Raw genomic sequence first — 26,439 nt, 5'->3', positions numbered from 1 at the left:
TAAGCTATCAAGTTTTTGTGTGTTACATGAAAAAACAGTAAGTGTTTAACCCTTGTGCAAAACAGAACACACATTTGCACCCCTTCCATTGTAACATGGTTTTGTCCAGGAGACTGAAATAAGGATCCTCTTCATTTAAGATCCTTAATGAATCAGGCCCAATAATAATAAGAATAATATGTTTCAATAGGAATACACCAATACAATACACAGTTCACACTACTGCGGTCGTATTTGCTCTTTTATTGTAACGGAAAATGGGTGTTTTGCACATTGCATCGGCTTTTACTAAGATTGTCAAGCATCTCCCAGGATTCCTGTAATAATAATGTTATCTGCTCAAGTGCCGAATTTCTTTATAAAATAATAACAATGGAATGGAAAATCTATTCAATGATATAAACGTTATGTACGCACTGTTTCCTCTAAGATAAGCAATCTGTATATGATAGTGTTAAAAATTTAACTTGCTAAGAAAAATCCTGCAGGAGGAGTCCTCATTACACCGACCTATTAACTCCTTCCTTTCCAGGTCGCTCAGCTTAGAGGAGACATTGCATATACCACTGCTAGATAGATAAAATCAGCATGAAAAATACATCCAGTAAATCTGTGTATTTCTAGCAAATTGTTTCAATAAAAAAAATATCTAAAAATAAGATCGAAAAGTGAAAATTACAAAAATACAAACAAGGTTTCACTTTTTCCGGCCGTGACGTATGCTTTGGGAACATCTTGAAACTGAGAGTTTGGCAAATACATACAAAGGAATAACAAGGTTCTCTAATGTGTAATTCATAACAACTGCATCTCTGTACCCATGTATTCACAACATACATATAAAAGGCTGCACATAAGATGCCAGTGTAAACAAGGCTTTGGTCTGTTATTTATTGCACAGAAAGGTTTGATTGTTTACTATCGTGTAAAGAGTGGTACTCAATTGTTATTTGACCCCAAGTATCAATGTGCCATTGTTTTGGAATCTGAAGTTTCAGTGTTTGATTGTTCTACGACACCTAAATAGACAGTTCCCAAAGTAATGTATTGCGTATGTGTTAGTCAGTGGACACCAATAAAAGATTCTGGGATGTCACTAGGGATTCTGACCCACAGGAGTGTTTCACTGGTAAAGCACTCCTGCCTCCACACCCGGACTGTTCGGGAGACTCACGAATTTCAGGTAGTTTTCCCGAAACCTTGGGAGTAGTCCTTTCTCCCGGATGTCGCCCATTTGCGCTATCAGAGAAAATTATACAATTTGCAGAACCATGCCTCCTGCACTTGTCAATTGAGTTACAAAGAGTTACAAAGTTGGCACATATGGTCTTAAGCAGGGTTGTACAACCTACATTGCTCCAGCTTCTGTAGAACTAAAAGTCCCAGTATACCCTAACAGTGCTTGGCTCTCAGGACCTGCTGGGACTTGTAGTTCCACAACCCCTGGTAAGCTGCGGGTTTCTTGCCTCTGTTCTAAGAGATATTTCATGTTTATGGGACAACTGGAGTGCAGATAGAGGTACTTAAATAACCCTGATAAGAAATTCTAAACAAACTAAACATTTCATTATGTTGCATAGGACCCGACCAATTGAAATGCGATCTTATACCACAGAGGATCTAGTGGCATAGGATTTGTATGCAGTATTGCTGACATTGCTATCTAAGTGCCATGCAATTGTTACGATCATTAAAATAGTCTTTTGTGATGTGGAATCATTGCTGATAACTACAAGACATTTATCAGTGTTCAGTCATATGACAGGTGACCAGAAAGCCCCATGTAGGGGCTATGTGACCTGTGACCCTACAGGCACAGTCCTTATTGGCACAAGTCCAGTCACTGTTTCAAATTATATTATTGATGAAGTATCAGAATGCAGTCATGTAAATAAAGTATTTGCTGTAGAAATTGATCTCATGTCACCAGTTACACAAACAACACTTAGGGGTAGATGTACTAAGCCTTCTAAAAAGGCAAAGTGGAGATGTTTGCCATCGCAACCAATCAGATTCTAGCTAACATTTATCTAGTACAGTCTAGAAAATGATAGCTAGATTCTGATTGGTTGCTATGGGCAATACCTCCATCTTTCATTTTTATAAGGTTTAGTAGTAAATCTAACCTCTAAATTGTGCCTGTCACCTACACACAGTTGAGGCAGCTGTATGTAAGAAGTGACAGTCCACAAGGTGCCTCATGTATCAGTGATGTCACTAGTTCTTAGAGGATTGATAGGCTGCCTTCTCATGAGTATTGGTCCAGCCCACAAAATGGCTGCCTCCACTGTGACTTGGCTTCAAGTACACTTTGTCATTCATTTATGATAACACATATTACATAATATGGACTTTTTCCACATATATACTGTATAAAATGCAGTTTTGTGTTAATTTTTTTGAAAGGTATAGAAGAAGAAATATGAATTTGTGCTTCATTCCAAAAAAGTATTAGCCACAATTGTGTTTAAAAGTCACTTTTATAGACAATGTCAAAAATCCATTTGTGCTCTGTTCCATCAAGGGATGTTCCCAAGTCCTTCATAGAACGGTAGTGGTTTCAGGTTTGGTCGTAGACACGTACAATCCCAGATGTACAGTAATATAGGCACAGCCTCGTAGTTCTTAGTTATACCACAAGTCTCTAGAGCGCGCATTGTGCTTATTCCAACACATCAACACAATCCGGCAGGATTCAACTTAAAACCCTTAAAGTGATGCTGCAGAAAGTTGTTTTTTTTAAGACAAGACCAACAAATGCTCCTTGAGTGTTGGTGTAGCGCAGCTCAGACACAACGCAGCAATGTGGCGACGCCGGTACATTCAATCGTTGTAGAAACATAACTGTCCATATTGCAGTCCAGAAGTCGTTGGTTTCTCTTCAGGCCTCAGAAGTCTTGTTTGTTAATTTTTCTGTGTCATCGGTTACATCGTCCTGTGGTGGTCTCTCCCGGTCAAAGAAGCCACACTATCAAAAAGAAAAGAACAAATAAGCATGAATATATTATACATGCTGTGATTTTAGAGGTTGTGTAGATCATAGGCAAACCGAGGGTGGTGGGTTCCTAGTGCCTGGAAACCCCCTCCAAGCCTGGGGCACTGTATAATTGAGGTGGCTGGACCCTGCCCCCGCTTCACACGGCTCTGCTTGAAAAGGGAGAGCTGCATGCACCTAACAGTAGTGCACGCAGCATTACCCATGTATATTATGGGGATAGGAAGAGTTGGAGAGCAGCCAATCACTGTCTAATATTATAGCACACCCCCATGCATGCTGGTCACGCCCACTGGTGGCGCGGTGTGGAAACCCTCTTCTACAAATCCTGCGTTTGCCCCTGTAGGTGGTCATCTCTATTACTTGTGGAGGACAAGTAAAGTTTCCAAAAGAGAAGATTTCAGGTGTCAAATTTCAGACTAACTCTACTTTTTCTGAATTTTGTTCTATTAGATGTTAAATATGTAAAATATACTTGGGGAAATTATTCTGCAACTCTAACTTCTATTCTATATACAACCGTTGGCTACGTACACTCTCTAGTAGAGTACACAGTATTTAGCACTTACATTAACCTTCTGCCATCTTAGTGGCGCTATATAAATAAATGGTGATGATGATGATGATGACCTTAGAAGGGTGGCCTTTGTGAGTCCACTGTCTACAGGATGTCCCCTCCACCACACAATATTGCGGACATCCTCAATTTTTAACAGAAAGAAAATCTATTTGCTCTTCTCCGTTTAATAATTTATTATCATGAACACTTTTTTATATAATCCCAATGATGTCGCTTTTGTGATTTGGTAGACAGAGCACAAACTACAGCCAACTCTTGGGGGTATATTTACTAAACTGCGAGTTTGAAAAAGTGGAGATGTTGCCTATAGCAGCTAATCAGATTCTAAGGCCTGATTCATTAAGGATCTTAATTTAAGAAACTTCTTATTTCAGTCTCCTGAACAAAACCTTGTTACAATGCAAGGGGTGCAAATTAGTATTCTGTTTTGCACATAAGTTAAATACTGACTGTTTTTTCATGTAGCACACAAATATCAACCTTAAATTTCAGTGTACAAATAAACTATCAAATATTTGTGTGCTACATGAAAAAACAGTCAGTATTTAACTTATGTGCAAAACAGAATACTAATTTGCACCCCTTGCATTGTAACAAGGTTTTGTTCAGGAGACTGAAATAAGAAGTTTCTTAAGTTAAGATTCTTAATGAATCAGGCCCCTAGTTATCAATTATTTAGTACATTCTACACAATGACAGCTTGAATCTGATTGGTTGCTATAGGCAACATCTCCACTTTTTCAAACCCGCAGTTTAGTAACTATACCCCTTAGAGTCTATTTATCACATTTAACACATAATAGAAAAATCTCAACAAAAGTGAAGTTAGCATGTAAATAATTTGTTCGTTCATGCAAAATACAATACCAAATACATTGCTTTATCTATTTTGGCTCCAGTTTTCTTTCTCAAAGTCGTTAGATGAACTGTTTATTTTTGGTGGTCCTTTGATATGACCCGTTTACCTCTGCTCTATAAATTTATACAAATGTATCCACAGAGAAGCAGTGTGTCATGTTCAAGGGCAATTCAAATACATGCTGCCTATATGACAGAGTCGCTTTGATAAAATAATGCAAAAGATACAAAAAAACAAGTACACACAGACTATAGCTACAAAGATAAAGAGATAGTAACAATTCTTATAGAGTTTTTACAAGGATGGACATAACTGTTTAGAAGCTCCGCTAAATAAGATATACAGAAATAATTTAGAAATAACAATTCTCAATTAGTTTACAGGAGAGAACACAGATAAGAATTTTAGACAAGAGATAAAATTATACTAGAGCTTAAACTTACAAATACTTTCATAAATACTTTACAAACTAGGAGTATGTAGTTTAGGTTCATAGAAGTAGCAATTGCTTTGATTTATTTCCACTGAATTTTATTACCCCGCCAGTGGACAGTTTAGTAATTACACCCACGCTTCAGCTTGCTTGTATCACTTTACTAAAAAATAAGAAGTCACGCATATATGGGCCAATCTTTATATGGAGAAGGGTGAGCAAAGGTTCCAGAAGGAATGTGTTAATCTGCCTTCAAATTATTCCCCAGAAGTTATGGATAGAATTGTTTAAAAGATCATCTAAACAAGAAGATAATAAAACAACATAATACAACAAGGCTCAGAATTACGTGGCTACGAGTAGAGTAAGAGAGACAAAGAGGAATCATAGACAACAAAGGATAATATCTTAAAATATACAAAGACTTTTGAAAATACACATTTCCTGTGTTCCTGTTTTTACAATAATACAAAAATGTGAACTTTTGTTTCCCCCCTGAAGTTAATAGATTTAGCAGAGTGTTATGCTCCTGTAATCTTGTATATTCATTATACAAAAGGAACTTTCCTGGAAAAATATGTATTTTCTTAATCCCCGGCTACCTGTATACTATACAGGGTTACTATATAAAGTAAAAACACCATATACTATTACAATATGCAATGAGGCCCAATTGTAATTATTATGGTTAAAATATTGGAAACTGGAGATAAATTTAGTGTCATCTGGAGAATTAAAGAATTGTGTTAAAAGGAGAAAACATGTCAGAAACATTTTACCTCCATGAAACCCCCAGCCCCTAATTATTGCAACCATGAGAGCCCTGGGCATCAGCTGGTAATCTTACATGGAGCCATTTATGTCTGAACTTCCCCAGGCTTGCAGGACACTTGCGCCTGACTTGGTATAGTTTGTGCTACATTTTTCTCATTACTTCAAGGAGCACCACCAACTAACACCTAAATATCACTCACCTGCTGAAGCCCTACGGTTGGTCCAAGCAGCCATTTTTCCCAGGGTTTTGTTGTTCTCACCACTCTGCCTACAAACTGCCGCTGTATGACAGTGTGGAGGGGGAAATGATGAGTGGGAGGACCAACCAGAAACCTCAATCAAGAGATTGTGGCTCCTGGTTTGTCCCCCGATCACTCCATTCGCCAATATTTTAGAGTGATTTTTACAAAGATATCGCAGCTCTGTATTACAGAATTTGAGGAGTCTCGGGAGATAAGCTACATGGAGTAGCCCCCGAGGCTCCAGGAAAGGGGAATTAACAGACTAGTAAAATTTAGATGGTAGGTGGTAGAGCAGCTTTAATGGTTCAGCTCTCAAGCTCTTAATTTGTTTGGAACAAGCATCCACTGATATGTAACATAGCTTTAATGACTGGAAAAGCTTGCTGGAGCTATTATCAGTGGTGGAAGTGGGGGGTATACGGTGATATGTCATACCGCCACTTCTCCTACTGCCTTCATTGTAAAACTATCACATTCCATTCACTTACATTCCCATTACATTTTTCATACCGTCACTTCTACATTTACACTTCGACCACCTGCTATAATCTAACAATACATGGAGCTTCGCTGATTGGCTTTCTGAAATCTATAGTAGAATGGAAGTAAATGCCACAGTAGACATTAGAGCTTCCATTATTTTTATTATTATTATTATTATTATTATTATTAATAACCTATTTGGTTTCAGAATCTTTTATCAAGAATGTTGTACTATTTTCTTCTCTCTACTGATCCAAGACTGTCTGCACCATGTATAAAAGAAACCGGAAGCATTGGGGTCACAAAGGGATATGTATCATTTGGGTAGGAACCACTACATTAAAGCACCATAGATTTGGCCATCTCAGTCTTTAACCTTAATCTATAACTCCAATCGCTACCCCATCCTCCAGGTCCAATCCCTATCCTCGGTCCCCCGATCTTTAACCCCAGGACCAATCCCTAAACCAAGTCCTGAATCTGTACCTCCAATCCCTAACCACAATCTCTAATCCCAATCCAATGCCTAACCCGAGTCCTGAATCAATACCTCCAATCACTAACCACAATCTCTAATCCCAATTTAATGCCTAACCCGAGTCCTGAATCTATACCTCCAATCCCTAATCAAAATCTTTAACCTCAGGTCCAGTCCCTAAACCAAATCCTGAATCTATACCTCCAATCACTAACCACAATCTCTAACCCCAGGTCCAGTTCCTAACCCGAGTGCTGAATCAATACCTCTAATCACTAACCACAATCTCTAACCACAGGTCCAGTTCCTAACCTGTGTCCTGAATCTATACCTCCACTCCCTAACCCCAGGTCCAGGCCTTAATTCCTGTCTTCAATCTATAACTATAAAAATGTGGTGCCCAAAAGAACAGAGCCAAAAAAACTGGTGCCCAAACGTCCAAGTCCATATAACTCGAATCCTAAACAAATTATGGCCAAATGAACAGAAGCCCAAATAGTGGTGCCCAAATAAACTACTGCACCAAAGATGTATAAGAAACACCCATCTAATGCTTTAATTGAATACAAGTTATACATTGATATTCTTACCTTCCACATTACCAGTGTAAGTATGGCTAGGACCAATAATCCAAGCAGTATGGCTAGTATGATGACCCAGAGCGGAATGTAGAATGGAACATTTGGAGTAGCCCAAATCACTGATGTCTTTATCTAAAACAAACCACAAAAGAACAAAATACATGAGATGTAAAATGTCAGAGTCCACATAATTCAAATCTCCCAGACAGTCTGCTTCTACTCTCCTACACTTAACTTAAACAGGAAAATTGGGGGAGTGGAGGGTTTTGTAAAACTTTCCTAGAACATGATTCTTAAACTACTATTCTGCTAAAATCTGTAATCTATACAGGGTTTTGGAAGTCACTCAGAAACCCCAAACACGCATAAGTACTTATATATTTTGATGAATGACAAAAAACGCCCCTAATGCCTGCAGAACAGGAATCCTTAAGCTTATGTTCAGCTCTCTAGGATATCATAAATCTTTCATATCTGATGGCTGAAGGTTAAACATACATTTTAGTGCACTTCAATGAAAAATAAATTTACATTACCACAATGCCTAAAATTGTCAGGACAAACAATGCCTAGAAAAGTAACTAAGATGAAGTTTGGATCCCTTGGCGCCAGGAGCAATAAAGGATATAGATGGTTCATTGTTTTATACTACTATGTCTTTGTATAAATAAACTTTATAGGGACTTATGCCAGTGTTTACAGGGGAGATATTAGATAATTTCCTATTGTCGTATTCTGAAGACGAAATGTCATTGTGATATGCAGGTTATGTGAATCCCCTGCTTTAATGACACATTGGACAAGCAGAAAATGCAGAGAGTGTAAGGATTTGATGTTTTAAAATGACTTGTATTTGGCATGTAAAATATTATAACAAGTTATACATAAAAGTGTGGTGGTTTATATAATTTCCTTTAAGTCATAATTCTATTTTTTAATCTCAAACTTTTGTATAACAATCCACTGCACCAGTTTTAGGTATACTAATACAGAATTAAAAAGCAAAGTGTTTTTAAATCTAGGTTCATACAAATGGCTAATTACTGACATGTCATCGTTAGCAAATAACATTGACAAAATGTGGACACTTTGGGCCTGAGTCATTAAGGAGAGAAAAGCATAAAAAAGGAGTAACTTGCATTAGAGGGGGGGGGGGGGGGGGTACATTTAAAAAGTGGGGACAAATTTATAGTTGGGGTAGGGCATGTCCTAGATCAACTTTAAATTGCAGTGTAAAAAGAAAGCTATCAAGTACTTGTGTTCTACATGAAAATAAGACAGTATTTAACTTATGTGCAAAATAATAAACTAATGTGCACCCCTTGCATTGTAACATGGTTTTGTCCTGGAGAAAACTTACACATATTTTATGCTTTGCTCTCATTAATGACTCAGGCCCTTTGTGAGCTCTGCAGGGAAAGACTAATTTAGCTTGCGTTATGAGTTTGCATTGTAGTACTTGCTCTGTTCTGTTTTCTCTCAATTAATATATGCATAAATATGGAGTACATTTTGATGGGTGCTCTGGTTTCCTCCCAATCTCCAAAAGCATACTGATAGGTTAATCAAAATTGACCCTAGTGTGTGAGTGTGAATATGTTAGGGAATTTAGACTGTAAGCTCCATGGGACAGGGACTAACGTGAGCTCTCTGTACAGCGCTGCAGAATTAGTGATGCTATATAAATAAATAAATAACGATGATAGAAAGTCTAATGCAAACTAGAACCTCCCAAGGTGCTGAGGACGTACTAGATCACAGAGTACGAAGCCCGACCACTCCAGTGTATGACAATAACATTGCCCTGAGGTTAGAGGTGAATGGCTGACTGAGACCGGCTCTCTTAAACGAGACTTTCAACTAAAAAAATTGCGCTGTACTGAAATAGCACACGGTTCTCATTGTAGCTTTAGTTTTTTTAATTCTTTAACTGATTTTGCGTTATGCAGTGTAGAGACGGTGGAATCAGTTAAAGGGTGATTTGCAAAATTGCTATTAAAATCTCCAAAAATAATCTCACTGGATTCAGACAATCGAGGTCTCCTGAAAACCAGTGAGACGAGTGAGATTTCCTATTCATTACAATGGAAGATGCATTTGAATGGGCACAGAAATCCCATGGAAAATGCATTGCTGATTGAAATGAATAGAGAAATGCTTCGTGATAAATGTTTGTTTTTTTTACTTTTTTTTTTTTAATACGATTTTGAAACTACAAGTCCCAGCAAATCCTGGTAGCCATTGACCGTTTAGATGTGCTGGTGATTGTAGGACTACAGGTCCCAGCATGCCTTGGCAACAGTTTCATTGTATTTTTTTTTTGCTTTACCGTCAGCCCCAATGGGACTGGAGGTCAGTACCTGCCCAGCCAATCACAAGTGGCCAGCATTGCTTGTGATTGGCTGAGCTTTTCCCATTCATTTCTATTTGCAATGCGTTTCATTGGACTTTCTATTCACATAAATGGGGATAAAAAGCAATTTTGCCCAAAATCTTCTGATTTTAAAATAAGTAGACATTTAATAGATTGGAAAGTTAAGGCTAATTATTATTTTAGTTATGTCAGTTTTGGGTGATTTTATATTCTACACAAAATAGAACTCCCCCTAAGACACAGAAAGCGAGGGTTATTTGCTAACATTGTTGAAGGGTACAAACATGCACTAAAGCCATTGCAGCCAACCAGACATTAGCTTACATCTGTCTATGGCAATGTTAGTCAATATTCTATTCTCACAGTGACTCATAGGATATACATTCAAACTGAAACGTGGGTCACAAAGCTGATTCACTGAATGATTGTGATTGCTCGATAAACGTGCTCTATATTACTTCTCTTCCACCATGATATTACAGCAGTTTTATATTACCACTGCACCAAGGTTCAGGAAAGTTCACTTCAAATGTTATATTTGTACCATATTTAACAGCAAACGGAGCCGAAAACAAGGATTCGATTATTTCATTGATTATAGATTGATTCGTGAGGGCTATAAAAATTATCATCATGTATTTGACATTGTAGTGCTGAGTCATTAAGGGAAGTAAGGCAAAAAAAAAGGAGTAAGTTTTCGCCTGGACAAACCATGTTACAATGCAAGGGGTGTAACATATTTTATTATTTTGCACATAAGTTAAATACTGGCTGTATTGTCATGTAACACACATATACTTGACAAGTTAACCCGTGCATGATACTCATGCATTCTAGTCAAATCAAGCTACTTAAGGTGTTAAAAAGGTTCTTGTCATGCATTTGGGCCTAGCCCAGGCCTCCTCAGGGGAAGAGCGTTACTTCCCGACGCAAGCGCCCTTTTTTAACGTGGTTTTGTCCACATGTCACCACCTCATCATTTTTCTCCATCACCTCATCCTTCATCTTCATCGCCACATCCTTCATCAAGCTACTTAAGGTGTTAAAAACTCCCCACTGTTACCCCCGGCAACCACCAACCACTCCCAACTGTCACTTCTCCTTCAAGAAATATATAGGTCAGTGTATAACTCTGCCCAGCAGGTGGCGCTGCAGCTTGGATTTTATTTTTCCACACACGCCACTAGGCATTTATATAGTAGATAGCTTTCTTTTTACACTTCAATTTAAAGTTGATCTAGGATCGGCATCACGGTGGCTAAGTGGTTAGCACTTCTGCCTTACAGCACTGGGGTCATGAGTTCAATTCCCGACCACGGCCTTATCTGTGAGGAGTTTGTATGTTCTCCCCGTTTTTGCGTGGGTTTCCTCCGGGTGCTCCGGTTTCCTCCCACACTCCAAAAACATACTGGTAGGTTAATTGGCTGCTAACTAATTGACCCTAATCTGTGTGTGTGTTAAGGAATTTAGACTGTAAGCCCCAATGGGGCAGGGACTGATGTGAGTGAGTTCTCTGTACAGCGCTGAGGAATTAGTGGCGCTATATAAATAAATGGTGATGATGATGATGCCCTAACCCAGCTATTAATCTGTACTAACATTTAAAATTTACATTCCCCCTCCAATGCAACATGGTTTTGCCAAGGTGCAAAGTTACTCCTTTTTTTGCTTTATTTTCCTTAATAATCAGGCTGTATGTACGTATTTGTAATGACACTTGCTATATTCCAGCAGCAGCTGTCACTAGCAGGGAAATGTGTTCTGCAGATGGCGAGGGTCATGCACTCACTATACGGTAATGTTATGGTAAGTTTAGTACCCGCCAGGAGGCAGGTGGACAGTTTAACTTCAGTCGCTCTACAAGGGCTCAAACAAAACATCTAAAGAGTCATAAAAAGAGAATGTTAAAAGGAAAGGAGGAAGAATGCTGAAGAGAATAGAACAGAGCACCTTTCCCTGGACACCATACAGCCCGTGTCCTTCCGTGATGGAAGGAAGTCTCTGCTTCCTCTGGCAGAGTCAGTCGTAGGTTGTGAGCTATGAATCTTCACATTCAAACATAACAGCAAAGCATCTGCTCTCTTGTGTTATTTCTTTACCTCTAGCTTTACTGACACAAATATGGTGGATCCAAACATATCACTAATTATAGACCTCACTGAGATTGAGAGTTGAGCGTACTCCAATTTTGCTATCTCTACATGGATGTCCCAACGGTACCTATAGCTAAACATGTCCAAAACAGAACTTATATTCCCTCCTGTTAGAGTCACCACCTCCCCTCAAATCTCCCTCACTGTCAATAACACCACATTTCCTCAGTCTCCCAAGCCCGCTGTCTTGGTGTCACACTTAATTCCACTCTCTGGTTTATTCCTCATATCCGGACTCAATCTCAGTGCTGTCGACTCCACCTTAAAAACATTGCCATATTACGCCCTTTTCTTACTCAACATGGTACCAAAACTCTTATCCATTCTCTCATCATCTCCCATCTTGACTACTGCAACCTCCTCTTATCTGGCATTCCCGACACCCATATATCCCCAGTGCAATCTATCCTAAATGCTGCTGCAAGACTGATCTTCCTCTCTCCCTGCTCCACATCTGCTGCACCACTTTGCAAATCCCTACACTGGCTCCCTGTGTCCTTCAGAACTCAATTCAATTTACTCACCCTTACCTACAAAGCCCTCAATAACAAAACCCCTTCATACATCTCAAATCTGATATCAAAATACTCTCCCTTCCGCCCTCTTACATCTACCTCTGTCCTGCACTTTGTCTCGTCTCTGGTAACCGCCTCTCACTCCCACCTACAATACTTCTCCCGTGCTTCTACCCACTTATGTAATGTCCAAACTGCCCCTCTAGCAGATAATAGTTAAACCATTGGCGTTGTTGCTATATTATATGAAGTCGCGGATGGCTAATCACATCCCATAGATTGTAAGCTTATGAGCAGGGCCTTCTCACCTCTTTGTCTGTTTTACCCAGTTTGTTTTTTAGTTTACTATGTTTGTCCCCAATTGTAAAGTGCTACGGAATATGTTGGCGCTATATAAATAAATGATGATGATGACGATTGATGATGATGATTACTTAATTTTCTTTCGGACTATATCAGGAAAAAAGATTCCTATTGAGGAAAACAATGGAAACTAACACTGTCAATCCACCTCTCTACACTATCATTAGACACAAGTATACACACTTGAATGGCTGACATACTCTCGGTGGAAAAAATACAGTTTTTGAGTTGGGTGCATCTTGAAACATGTCCAACTCAACGTGCATTCTTTTTGCATTCGTCCTTCTCTGTAATATATCACGCATCAGAAAATGTTCTGTCTCTAGGCTACAGCTGTTTAGTTGGGGGTGAGGGCTACTGGCCCTACAGGAGACTGCTTGACTGACCTTTGCACTGTCACATGTTGCTGTGATATTTTTACAGTCAGGTCAGGACTGATGGTGGCTTTATATATTATATAGAAATATATTGTGTGCTGAGGATATAATTACAAACATACTAGTCATGTGCAGATAAACCTGAAACCATTGGTTTGGGATGCAGGAAAGGGTCAAGGGTTTTGTCTGATTTGTGCATCCTTAAACCTAATGAAGGCTGCCATCTTGAATGTAGTTTTCTCTCTTCTCTAAGACATTAAATTCTGCATTGAGAGAAAGATTTCTAAATAGTACTTAAAGGACATATAAAGCCATTTTCTGATATTACTACTGTTTTTCACTCTTCTATAGCAGGTTGCCATGTTAGGAAGGAGGTGTTTCTCTAACAGAGCAGACAGAGACTGACTGACAGCTTTCAGACTTGCCGAGTTGAAAATTCAAACAAAGGATAGGAGTCAGTGAGATGACAGGTAGTCTCAGCTGTCTGACCTGTATCTGATCCCATTAAGGTACTGTATTTAAGATGTGAGAGAGGATTAAGCTGGTATCTTAATTTTTTACACAACTGCTGGGGAAAGTTAGGATAACCCTGAATAATTTACCTTCAAATAAGAAAATGTACATTTTGGGGGTTTGAGATCCTTTAATGCAGTGCAGTGTCCGTAAATCTGGTCTGCAGATAATACGCACTGTCACATTGAAGCATGAGTTACCTCTATGTGCATCTGTCTGATACTCTCTAGAAAAACACATTTGGATTTTCTTGTTTTTCATGATAAAAGGGAAACATCACATTTAAAAAAAAAAAAAACAGATCTTGGTCACAACAAATAAACCCTATGACATAATCCACACAGTTTTACTAAACCAACATATAAAACCATTAGAATGTCTGCCTCCCCTTGCTATTGAAGAGATGTAAAACTTTGTTTCAAAGTGAAACCAGTTTGACGAATTTGCTCTAGAGCTTGATAATTTGATATAAACTCTCTAGCTAAAAATATTAGCTAAACTTGCCCATTTTCTAATGTGTTCGAGCTTGATCGCACATAAATGACTACAATCTATAGTATTATTAACTGTTAATGCAGTATTCAGCCCTCAAATAAAAAAAATAAACATTAAAAACACAATAAAATGTAGCTATTTCATCTGGAAAAGACAACATTATATTGTTATTTTAATGTCTCATAACTACACTTTTAAGGTTCACCAATAGAGGGGAGGGAGATGGTGACAGTCACCTCCAACCAAACTAGCCCTCCCCCCCAAAAAAAATATGACAATAATGATAATAATAATCTGTCAATATGATGAAATTATATAAAATGTTATCATGAGACCGGGTGAACATTTAAGATTTTAGATTGATTTAAACCTAGAGAAATGTGTATAGGGAACCAAATACACTTCAACAGTCGAGTGGTGCAGTCCTCTGACTTTCAAACGTTCCGCACATTACCCTAAATCTTAGTAATAAGTTAAAATAATACATTTCATCAAAGGAAAAGACACCTATCTGTACTAATTCATCAGCAGACATTAAACAAGTGTAACAAGCTATAAAATTTGACAATAATGTAAGAAGGATCTGGGGGCTGCAGGTGAAGGGTAGGAGGGCCGCATGTGGCCCAAGGGCCGCGTGTTGCCCATCACTAGTATAGAGAGTTCCAGTGTGCAGGTGCATTGTCGGAAAAGGCTTCAGAGTCACAGTATTTTGCAGGGACCTTGGGCACCTTTAGTTCATACTTGCCAACTCTCCCGGAATGTCCAGGAGACTCCCGAAATTCGTGTCGGTCTCACGGACTCCCAGGAGAGCAGGCAAGTCTCCCGCATCCCGCAACTGCCTTCCCAAAATGACGCGATCCGTGGTGAATCTTGTTAATTTATCCCCACTCCCACGACAAAATGACATTTTTGTCGCGGGGACGGGGGCCAAAATTGACCACGCCCCGCCCCCTCCCGCCCTCCAGTCACGCCCCTCTCCCGGGCAGAACTTGCCGAAAGTAGGCATGTATGCTTTAGTTTCCATGTACCTGGAGTTTGAAGTGAGGATGTGAAGGCACGAGTGTCCAAAAGTTCTCACAAACAATTGGGGACCTATTTAAAGGTGAGTAAACTAGCCAGTGAGCAAGTTAAAATAATTTAAAAACACCTAGGGCCTGATTCATTAAGGAAAGTAAGACAACAAGAGGAGTAAATTTTCTCCTGGACAAACCATGTTACAAAGCAAAGGGTGCAAATGAGTTTTTTGTTTTGCACATAAAATAAATACTTCTTTTTTTCCATGTAGCACATAAATACTTGATAGCTTTATTTTTACAGTGAAATATAGAGTGGATCTAGGACAGACCCTACCCCAACTATAAATCTGCCATCACATTTACCCCCCCCCCTCCTATGCAGCATGGTTTTGCCAAGGTGCAAAGTTGCTCCTTTTTTTCTGCTTTCCTTTCCTTAATGAATCAGGCCCCTAATCTTTCCTCTATAAATCTGCAGTCATAAATAAGAATTATTTTTAGAGCACAAAAATGAGCTGTCTTTATGCAATTACATACTTAATTTCTAAGAAAACAACGCAGCCTTTGAAAAAACCTACAGTGAACCCTAAAACAGAGGCAAAAATACATTTGTAAATAACTTAAGGCTACAAGTGAGCCCAGTATTATAAGAAAGATTTTGAAAATATTTGTTTTAGTGTTTAAATCCTGCACATGCCAAATGTCACATACCCCAGGACCATTTTCACTGAGTTTTCTATTTCTTTTTCCTTTCAATTATAAGCGTCTGCAGCAAAGGTCACATAGCTGCTTAAATAGTGAAATACTGTAAACAGATGTCACGAATATTAATTGCTATAAGCTCTGACTTTATGTTTTCCTAACAATTATTTCCAACAATGGCACGCTAAATCATTATTGCTGTTATTACAAGCCTATGGCTGCTCATACAGCCTGCAGGTTTTCCAATGTAGTATAAAACTGTCCAATTTATGGAGCAAAAACAAATCTTGTTATAAAAATGACGGTGGTTTTACAGTCTCACTAAATGCACTGGGAAACACGCACTGCGCTAGGTAACAATAGATTCCATATTGTAGGTTGGACAAAGTGTAGTTGGGTAGGGTGAGGCCCTCACAACATAGACAGACTACCTTGGTCTGTGGCCACAAGAAATCTGGGGATAAAGTGACCCCAGAGTGCCGAAAATCACATGGAGACTGGTCACCCTCACTGTGACAGATTAGGGCACTTGGCACACTACTCTCACATTTTTGTTTGCACAATCGCTCCCTTGCCCTGGCGATTTGGATGGACGGGACAATTTTTATATTGCCAGACAGAAATCTGGGTCTGTGCCACCACAGCACTGATTTATTTTTCTTCCAGTTTGTCCCTGAACTTTAGATTTTTGCTTATTCTCACGGATGGCAGGGAAGGGGTGGCCTTATGGATCTGAACCCCAAGATCTAGGGGGTGGTGTGGCTATGAGTTTCCCCTTCTCCTGAACCTCCTGGCTTCCCCTCCTTTTGTGGGGGCAGAAGATTCTGGTGCACTGGGGGACGTTTCAGCAGAACCCAGGGCATAATGGACCCTCCTAGCTGTGTGACAAAGGGAGTCTGAAGACCTTATGGTGCCAGCATTGGGATAGAGGGAGCATTCCCCTTTAGAGGGGGGCCTGAAGTTGTTGCAGCCCTGTGCACTTTTTGTATTCTCACTTTTTTGGGGGGTGTTTTCACTTTTTGGCACTAGGGTGAGGAAAGCACCATCCCTGGCTTTGGATAATAAACAAAAGTCAGTGTTGGTCAAAGGACATACCTAGGTCTTTAAATAGGATAACCAAAACAGCATCTTTTTGTCCTGCTATTAATAAGACAATGTCCATATTATTAGTAGAAAACAGCATGGAAACATAATTGTTTCTGCAGCTCTAATGTCGGTTACCCGCTGGTGCTGAGATACTGTATGTGTCATTGCATGTCAGCGCTAATACCTACTGTCGGAGGGAGGAAAGACGTCAATAGAGGAATGCCAGTGCATGGAGCAGGCAACCTCCAAAAGACACTGCTGTATCCCAGCCACACCCGACTGCAGACGCAAGTGTAAGTGGGTATGGGATCATTGGAGCCAGTAGGTTCAACCTTGATACCCATTTGTCTGCTTTACATACCCCTCTCTTAAAAAAGGGAGGGATAGTGCGGGGAAGCCCAGACTGCAATGTTTTCAAACTCACTTGATATAGTTTGACTGGATTCTGCAGCAAACCAGCACGTATGATAATAACAACGTTATTATGTCATGTCATTCTTCCAGAAGGTAGATCAAAAACCAATACTCATGATTTGCAAACCATAGAGACTCGCTAAAACAATGAGCAGCGATAAGGAGATTTTCAGGCAATGCTGCCTGGGAGAGATAATCAAATAAGCTTTAATAATAAGGGGCCTGATTCATTAAGGATCTTAAATGAAGAGGTATCTTATTTCAGTCTCCTGGACAAAACCATGTTACAATGCAAGGGATGCAAATTAGTATTCTGTTTTGCACATAAGTTAAATACTGACTGTTTTTTCATGTAGCACACAAATATCAACTTTAAATTTCAGTGTACAAATAAGCTATCAAGTATTTGTGTGCTACATGAAAAAACAGTCAGTATTTAACTTATGTGCAAAACAGAAAACTAGTTTGCACCCCTTGCATTGTAACATGGTTTTGTCCAGGAGACTGAAATAAGAAGTTTCTCAAGTTAAGATCCTTAATGAATCAGGCCCAAGGTTCCTAGTTCAGCAGAAGGAGGCAGAACGCTCCATAGTGCTTAAATTTGCCAATATGTTTATAGGGTAGAGAAGCCAATTCACGTCGAAGCCCTTTGTTCTTATGGCGAGTCTTCTCATTAAAGCAGGTTTTCCACAATACTGTCATGAAACTGCCAGCTTTACCCTCATTTTATTATTTATTAATACTTGGGAAGTGAGGAGACAAATGGTCAGTTTTACTACATTGTTTTCCAGCTTGCACAAGTTCGTGCCAATTGCTCTTTTGACACCCAGGAGTGTAATGCAGGTGTAAAGATCCTGTCTGACAATACTTTGCGACCTCCCCCAAAAAAGAGTACACAAGCAATACTACCCAGTCAACGTCCTTTTTGTCCATTTAAATATCAAGCTTACAAAGTCACCCTATCTGTTAGTGCAACAAATGCGTCTATATCATGCTGATTCGCCGCCATCCAGCCCAAATGTTTGTGCAAAACTGAATTAATTCAGCTCAGGTTACTGCAAACAGAAACTAAATGGGAAAACTGGAGCAGGACATTATCACACTACAGATAAGTATATATCTTAGCAAATATTCCTACAACATCTGCCTGACATATATTCTGCCCTACAAGTAAATTCTGGTATCAAATGATCCAAGCAGGTTTTCAACAGATGACCGGTTGATATAAATCATGACAGTAAACTATAGAAGCTGAATAAATTGTCTTGCATCATATAAAATCTCACAGTTCATCTTTTTCTAGTAATAACTTGCAGATTATTGGATTGTTAAACTGTATAAAGATTTGCCAATCGCTGCCCTGTTTAACCTGCCCATTGACAGATTGCATTAATATCATATTAATATTTATAATATGTTTATGTTGCATAGTTGAACACTTGTAATAGCCCTAAATTGCCTTTATTCACACCCATATTTCTTGAACATCTGCTGTTCTTAATGGAACATGGACAGTAATTTCCTACAGGAACTGTTTCCCACTTATGTGCACCAATGCTGGACACAGAGATAGGTCAGTAGTTTTCACAGTAAGACTGATGTACTTTATACTTACTGCTATGCTTGCTGCGGGGAGTTTTGCCGGCTGAACACCGTACGGCATCTTTTCCACTTCAAACGACACGTTGGCGATAAGCGAGTAATAATCATTGCTCCTCTGCAACAAAAGAAAAACATTTTGTCTTTCATTAAGAGTGAAATGTTCTAGTTCATCAATGTGATGTGTTTCATCTAACAAGGCAGAATTATTATGTTAATGCTCCTTCATGCATTGGCAGCTATTTTACCTTTGCAGTACAAAGCATACTTGACAACTTTTCCTTGTTGGCTTCATGGAAATCCCTGGAGAGGTTGGCCCTGCCCTGCCCCTAAATGATTGTCACAATTTTAGCCAATTACAACAGGAGGCAGGGGTAAGATGATGCAATATTTGCGTCATTAACCCTGCCCCCCCCGCCACTTTTCTATTGTGGATACAAGAACCAGGAGGTTGCCCGGGAGGTCTCCCAGAAATGCGGGAGAGTAGGCAACTATGCGTTAAAGAAAAGCAGCTAATGCATCTCTAGAGACTGAAGTGTCTTTTACATTCCTGTCTCCATTACTGAAGTCATGTTGTCTTACCTGCCAGTCTATGATTAAACCTTGGTTCCATTAAAATGGCCACCTTCATAGGCATTAATACATGGACATAGGACACAATTTTTGAACTGTGTCATCATGCCACAGATGGCGAAGCCAACCACGTCTTGTACTGGCCCAGCATCAGGGAGAATGCCAGACTCTTCAGGGAGTGAGGGAGATCACCCCTATTTCAGGGAGTCTCCTTGACATTCAGGGAGAGTTGGCAAGTATGGCATAAAGTGCTTATTTTTATTTTTTTTAAAAAACAACTTTAATAACAGTTGCAAGTATCCAAAGTGGCAGCATTTGCGCAAGCAGATAAACAAGCCAAAAGTGACCATTCAGAACAGATTCAAATAAGGTATATCAAGAGCTTGTGTGGTTGACTGGCACTGATAATTACAAAACCAAACTTAGTGGAATGTGGAAGGTGGTGTTTTGTGGATAGGGGTATGAAGGGGAAAGGTGAGGATAAATGAGGCCAAGATCAGGACCCCTGACATCCATGAATCTGCTGATCATGAACAACAGGCAAATAGATATTCAACAAATATAATGTACTCTTAATGTAGACCTTGCATTTCCACACCGTCAGCAATTGTATGGGCTAAATCAATGTTTAGCCTATGAATAGACTAGTTACTCAGTGATGTCACTAGCTCCAAGTAAATTCATACACCGTATTCTCAGTTCACAAAATGGCTGCCGCCACGCTAAGTAGGCAGTGATGTCACTAGTGGATTAATAAGCTGCATTCACATAAATATTGTTTCAACCCACAAAATGTCTGTCTCCACTGTTGGTAACTGGTTTTAAACTTAAAACACATGAGGGTGTTGTTTGCATAATGTCATGGAATAATCCATTTAGTTCCTATGCATGCTGTGTGACACTGTGCCTTGGTTTAGGTCTTCCCCACAATAACCCATATGGTATTTAGGAACCCAAGCATAACAAACACTCCCCTACCGAGTGTCACTGAGGTCTAGGCTTTATCCTTACACTAGTGATCATGTTTTGTGGTGGGTGTGGTGTTCTTGTTGAGGTTTGTATTCTTGTGACAACAGACAGTGTTTATTTATCTCGAGGAAGGACCCTTTGAAGATAGAACAGACTAGGACATCATGTGTACTGATGGTTTCTACATTCTTGGTGACTATTTCATCTCACTGAATGACAATCCCAGACCAGGATTCCGCAGCACCTCCAGAATTCCCCAGAGCGATGGACCGACAGCCGAGAAAAGAAGCACACTTCACAGGCTTCCAGTAATGTGACAGATGACTGGCCTACTGCCAGATAGGAGAATAAACCCCAGATCCACATTTTATCCTCTCCCCGCTCTCCACTGACACTGTGCATAACATTTAATTCCCATTAAAGCAAAATCTTCCATAAAGACTCTATATCTGTATTTAATATCTTCCTTCCTTTGTTTTCTTTCTGCAATTTGATTCTATATATAGAGGCCCTGAGAGACCCACAATGCTCTTTTGTTTTCAAAACTGTTTTGCTTGATTTTTGCTGTGTGCATCATTTACTCTGCTGTAACTGGTTTAGTGAGATATAAAATCGATATACAAAACTGCTGTTAATATTGTTAGTCTGGGTCTAATTTGATTTTCGCTAAATACAGTGAGTTGGGATGATACGGAATACTACAAGACCAAGCTTATTTAACAAAATGATGCTAGAAATAGTTGTAACCCATAGCAACCAATCAGATGCGAGCTGACATTTTTGTTCCCCAGTGTAGTTTAGAAAGTCAACGTCTGATTGGCTCATCTGGGTTTTGCTCCAATAAGCCTTATTTAGCAAATAGTGCAAATAGCTACTTCTAAAATAACTTCTGTTCACAAATAGAACTAGATTTCTACACACTTTATATGAAGTAGTGTTTGCTCATATTTACACTACAGGTGCATTAAATATAGTTATTTAATAACATGAGGTAAATGGAACAGTGCCATGCAACCCTTAGTAATCCAACTTTGGCAATTAAGTTAGACTTTTGAAATCTAATTTTTGAATGATGGGTTAGAGCTTTAAGCTACACTACCATCTAGGAAAATATTTTCCTAAAATGTTCCCTCCCCAAAGACAAAGTGTTGGGGCTGCTATTGACAGCCATTTTTCCTGGAAATTCTCTGTTTCTCTCACAGCTCTGGCAGACAAACAGAGGTTCACCCACTCATACACCCTCCACCGCCAATTAAAGATAATAATTTTTATTGATATGACGGTTCTGTATTACAGAAACGGGAGAGACCCGGGAAGAACAGCTGCATGTAGCTCATACTTGCCAACTCTCCTGAAAAGTCTGGGAGACTCCCGAAATTCGGGTCTGTCTCCCGGGCTCCCGCGAGAGTTGGCAATTCTCCAGCATCCCGGAATTCCCTTGTTAAAATGGCGCGATTCACAGAGAATCGCGCCATTTTGGCCCGGCCCCCACGAAAACGTCATTTTTGGCAAATGACGCGTCTGCCCGCGCCCCGCCCCCTAGTCCCGCCCCTTGTTTCCGGGAGTAGGTAAGTATGAGGTAGCTGCCCCCGGAGCTCCAGCTAATAGGAAAATATTTTCCTCTCTGGTAATGCAGCTTTAACCATTTTAAAAAGCTTATTTACTAACATGGTAAAAAGAGTAACCCATAGCTACCAGCCAAATAGTCACTATTATGTCTAACTTGCATTGGATTGGTCAAATCTAGCATGTGATTGGATGCTATTGTTTACAACAGATGTTGCTATTGGCTGTTTTATTAAAAATGCCTTGTTATTTTTAATTTAAAAAAATGCCTTGTTATTAAACAAACACGTACATTTTGAGTCATAATTTTAAATTATTAAACTGGATTTCCTTCTCAACATGACTTTCATTTATTGGCTTAGAAACGTCCTCGTACAACTTTACTAAATATTTTGCTTTGTCTTCATGCGACTTTACTATATATGTTACTTTTCCTTGCAATCTTCCCTTTGTGTTTTCAGTCATGACTTTATATGAGATACAGTACAATCCAAACCAGAAATGAGTGTGGCCTATTAAAACGTGAGGGTGGCTTTGCTGGAACAAAAGCATGGGTTTGGGTAGATCATAGACTCATTTTGTCCCAATTTGCTTATTAAAATGTTACAATTTTTTCTTAACATATTTAATGTATGGCAGGTCTTATTAAAGCATTATTAAATCCCTTCATAATTAGCCTTATTTTACAAGATTTACTAGCACAATTATTTTAAAAGGACATCTGCTACAACCTGCCTACCGAAAACTAGGTACAGGACCAATATTGTCGTATACAAAGGTGGCAACGTGTGAAAACCCGCTAGTTTTCTACTTAACTCACAAATAAACCACTAGTTAGGGCTCTCACGTGCCGTCATGTAACGGCAGCCTTGGAGCTGGAGGTAACTCACAGTAATCTGACAATCTAGAAGATTTGGGATTCATTTTATTATTTGATATAGGTGACTATTGTGTGCATCTGTGCACCAGAATAACAGAAAATCAGACTCAAATAGAAATTGTTTTGCAATTTGTGGATGCTACGGAATCTGCTGGCTATATATATATATAAATGTTGATGATGTTGATGATGATGTATAATAAATTCAATCACAAATATGCAGATGACTATGATAAAACAATAGGGGAAACATATACAAAAATAAAAAGTGCAATATCTGCCCAGGAGATCAGCGTTATTTAATACACAGACTGTACTGTAAACATAAGTATCTGCTGTGACTCTAAACACACTGAAATGAGCTTTCGCTGCTAGGATCAGATTTCTCATATAGCCCAAAGATGAATCATCTGATTAATATCCTTGACTTTGATTTTTATGCAGAAGCAGCTGTCCTGGCCACAGGACAATGCAAATAATCATTATGTCATCGCAGTTATTGTTACTCCAAAAATAAACTCGCCTACTGTCTACAATTAAACTTGCAGCTGAACGTTGTATGGGTTAACTATTACCAGTGACAGAATAGAATCTTAATCATTCCTCAAGTTCAGACCATTCTTCATATTAGTTAATATAAGCTATCATTCATATGTACCTGTCCCTAATATAGCGGAGGTAGATATTTTGTGAATTGAACCAGCAGGCATTTGCAATTTGTGCCTAATTCCTTAAATACTCAGGTTCCAAACTTATGTTAAAATGTTTTGCTAAATCTCCCAGAATCCTCCACTTCACTTGGTCACAGCCAATGAGCACTCGGCACAGGTTTGGCCCTGGCACCCTAGTTGGATACTAGGGTGTGTCGGATGTTAGCCCAGACAGAAGCATGGCTAGGTCCACCCCTATTTGTAGGAAATGTAAGTACTTTCAAGCAATGGATTATTGTTTTATGGGATAGGATAACAGTCGGCTTCCTCATTGCATTCCAGTAAAACACACAGACAAACATATACAATCAATGTGTTCATCTTGCAGCTGGTAAGCCATTGACTTACATACACATAATATAGAAAAGGAAACAGGATTCCGATGAACTTGTGAAATCACAAATTAATATATATTTCTCATTGAATTACCTGTAAGAATGTTTCCACCCATAACCGGGATCTGATCTTTATCACGGCCCGCTGACCACCAGCTAAATGCTTTACTTTGCAGGAGATTGTTAAACAGTTCACGTTGGTGCAATTCTGAAAAATAAATATAAAACACACAAAAAAAATTGTAATTGTAGCATTTAGTGTGTACCGTGGTATAAATTCACAAAGCCAGTGTAAAGTAATGCACTAGTGTATGTACAGTCATGATTACAGGTGGACAGATGGCTTTACACATTTTGCAGCCTGCAGTAAAACATAAACATTTCCCTTTGGCAAATTACGGTTGAATTCATGATATTTTGTTTTAAATTTATTGAAAAGTCCAGAATTTCTGATTTGGATGATGCAAAACTGCTCAGATCATCAACAAAAGAACCAGATTCACTTTGCATTTCTCATTGATGAGTAATTTTACTTTTAATCAGAACTGGTTACTAGTTATTATTTGAAATGAACATCTTGAGATGTGATTAATGTAACATCAGTAAACTCTAAATTTGCTAGACTTCCATATTTCATGTACCTGTCCGTTTTCCAAACAGTTCCCCAACATTTAGGGATCCAAACAAGCAGCAACTGAGATTAAGACACGATCAGCGGAATAGTGAAAGCTGCAAGAACAGGTAGGAGAGAGCAGGACAGTCTGCACACTGTCCAGGTGGTGGGGCAGCCCCGAATTTGGGTGACTTTGTCCCAACTGCAATAACAGTTGGAAGATATGTCCCGCTTCACACTTCACATTGATTCCCTGCTCCTGAAAGGGGGAGTTGCGTGCACGTAACATTTCACATGTGTTTAATGGGTATGGGAAGTTTGGAGAGCAGAAAAGCAAAGACTGGACCGATAGCCATGTTCCTTGTACGCTGGTTATTCTCACTCTGGCTACGTGGCATGGAAACCCAACTTTAGGGGGTAAATGTATGAAGCTCCGGATTCTTCAACTCCGGCGTGTTCAGCCTGTTCGGCGATTAAATTTAAAGCGGCGCTGCATTGTAAAGGGTTAACTTCCCTTTACAATGCAGCGCCGCTTTAAATTTAATCGCCGAACAGGCTGAACACGCCGGAGTTGAAGAATCCGGAGCTTCATACATTTACCCCCAGAAATCCTACATTTGCCCCTGCACTTCATTGCATTTTCTAATGTTTTTGAAACATCCATTCAGGGGTGGGGTATGGAATAATGATGCTGATTATCCCAACAAGACTTACCCCGACGTCTTCACACCGAAGGGCTCCTTCCCAACGAGGCTTCAGGATGACTGATGTGCCAAGCAACTGGAAGCAATCACGATGAATGAAGAAGCCGACGTGACTTGATGACGTGACTGGCGACCGCGACACTGTTATCGGTGTTGTTAAGGGGGAAATGTGAGTATGTGGCCGTGGACAATGTACTTTACAAAGCGTAATACATTGTCCATGCCCGCATACTTACATTTCCCCCTTAACAGCACAGATAACAGCGTCACATTCGGCAGTGACGTCATCAAGTCGCGGCGGCTTCTTCATTTATCGCCCTGGAGCCTCGTCGGGAAGGAGCCCTTCGGTGTGAAGACGTCGGGGTAAGTGTTGTCGGGGTAGTCAGCATCGATATTGTGACTACGTCTGCCATTCAGATATCATTTATCCCCTATTATTCAGCACTGAAGCGTCTTGAGTGCTGAAGTTTGGAAGCCTCCACACTGATAGAATAAAACGTTCATGTGAATGTGATCATACATTGGGTTCCAGAGAGCCCTGCTCTTGTCTTTTACTGTTTTACATGATTTTCATTCCCACAACATGTTTATTAATCATCCACACTACTATTTATTTATCCTATCCTCCCCTTTGTACATCCTTCCCAACACTCTCTTCTCTCCACCACTCTCTATCCACATCTCCCATCAGATCATGTGTGATGTGCTGGCACCGAAAACATGTTTTCTCCTAGTTTATCTATAACAGACTTATGCAGCAAAAATCAAGCCAGAAAAATAAATACAAAATCTACTCTACCACAATTTTTTCCCAAAAATCACTTGTAACATAACATCTCCCAACGATAGAGAATACGCCAATAACCTGGAGCATATAATCAGATGTGTTTCTAATTAACAGCGTGAAAGCAATGTGTATATCAGAAACTAACACAACTGAATTGGTCAAATAGCTTTCATTCTTGCTCCTGTAATAGATAAAACTCTCCCATTTAGTTAGTAAATATCTGGGAAAACAATGGCTTGTTTACAAGGCTAAGCATGTTTTAGGAGGGATAAC

General features: G+C 39.4%; 1 protein-coding gene across 1 annotated transcript in view; it reads right to left on the bottom strand.

Annotated features, from left to right (window-relative positions):
• Positions 1-223: 223 nt before the first annotated feature.
• Positions 224-26,439, bottom strand: part of ITGA8 (integrin subunit alpha 8) — a 137,885-nt gene continuing 111,669 nt past the window's right edge. The window contains exons 27-30 of the mRNA XM_075211861.1: positions 24,157-24,270; positions 19,046-19,147; positions 7,435-7,557; positions 224-2,968 (exon numbers count right to left, since the gene is read on the bottom strand). Of these exons, the coding sequence (XP_075067962.1) occupies positions 2,882-2,968; positions 7,435-7,557; positions 19,046-19,147; positions 24,157-24,270 (426 nt within the window). The 3' untranslated portion in view covers positions 224-2,881. The remainder of the gene's footprint in view (positions 2,969-7,434; positions 7,558-19,045; positions 19,148-24,156; positions 24,271-26,439) is intronic.

Source organism: Mixophyes fleayi, chromosome 5 (genome assembly GCF_038048845.1).
Source record: "Mixophyes fleayi isolate aMixFle1 chromosome 5, aMixFle1.hap1, whole genome shotgun sequence".
NCBI lineage: Eukaryota > Metazoa > Chordata > Amphibia > Anura > Limnodynastidae > Mixophyes > Mixophyes fleayi.
This window is presented reverse-complemented; position numbering and strand designations above follow the sequence as displayed.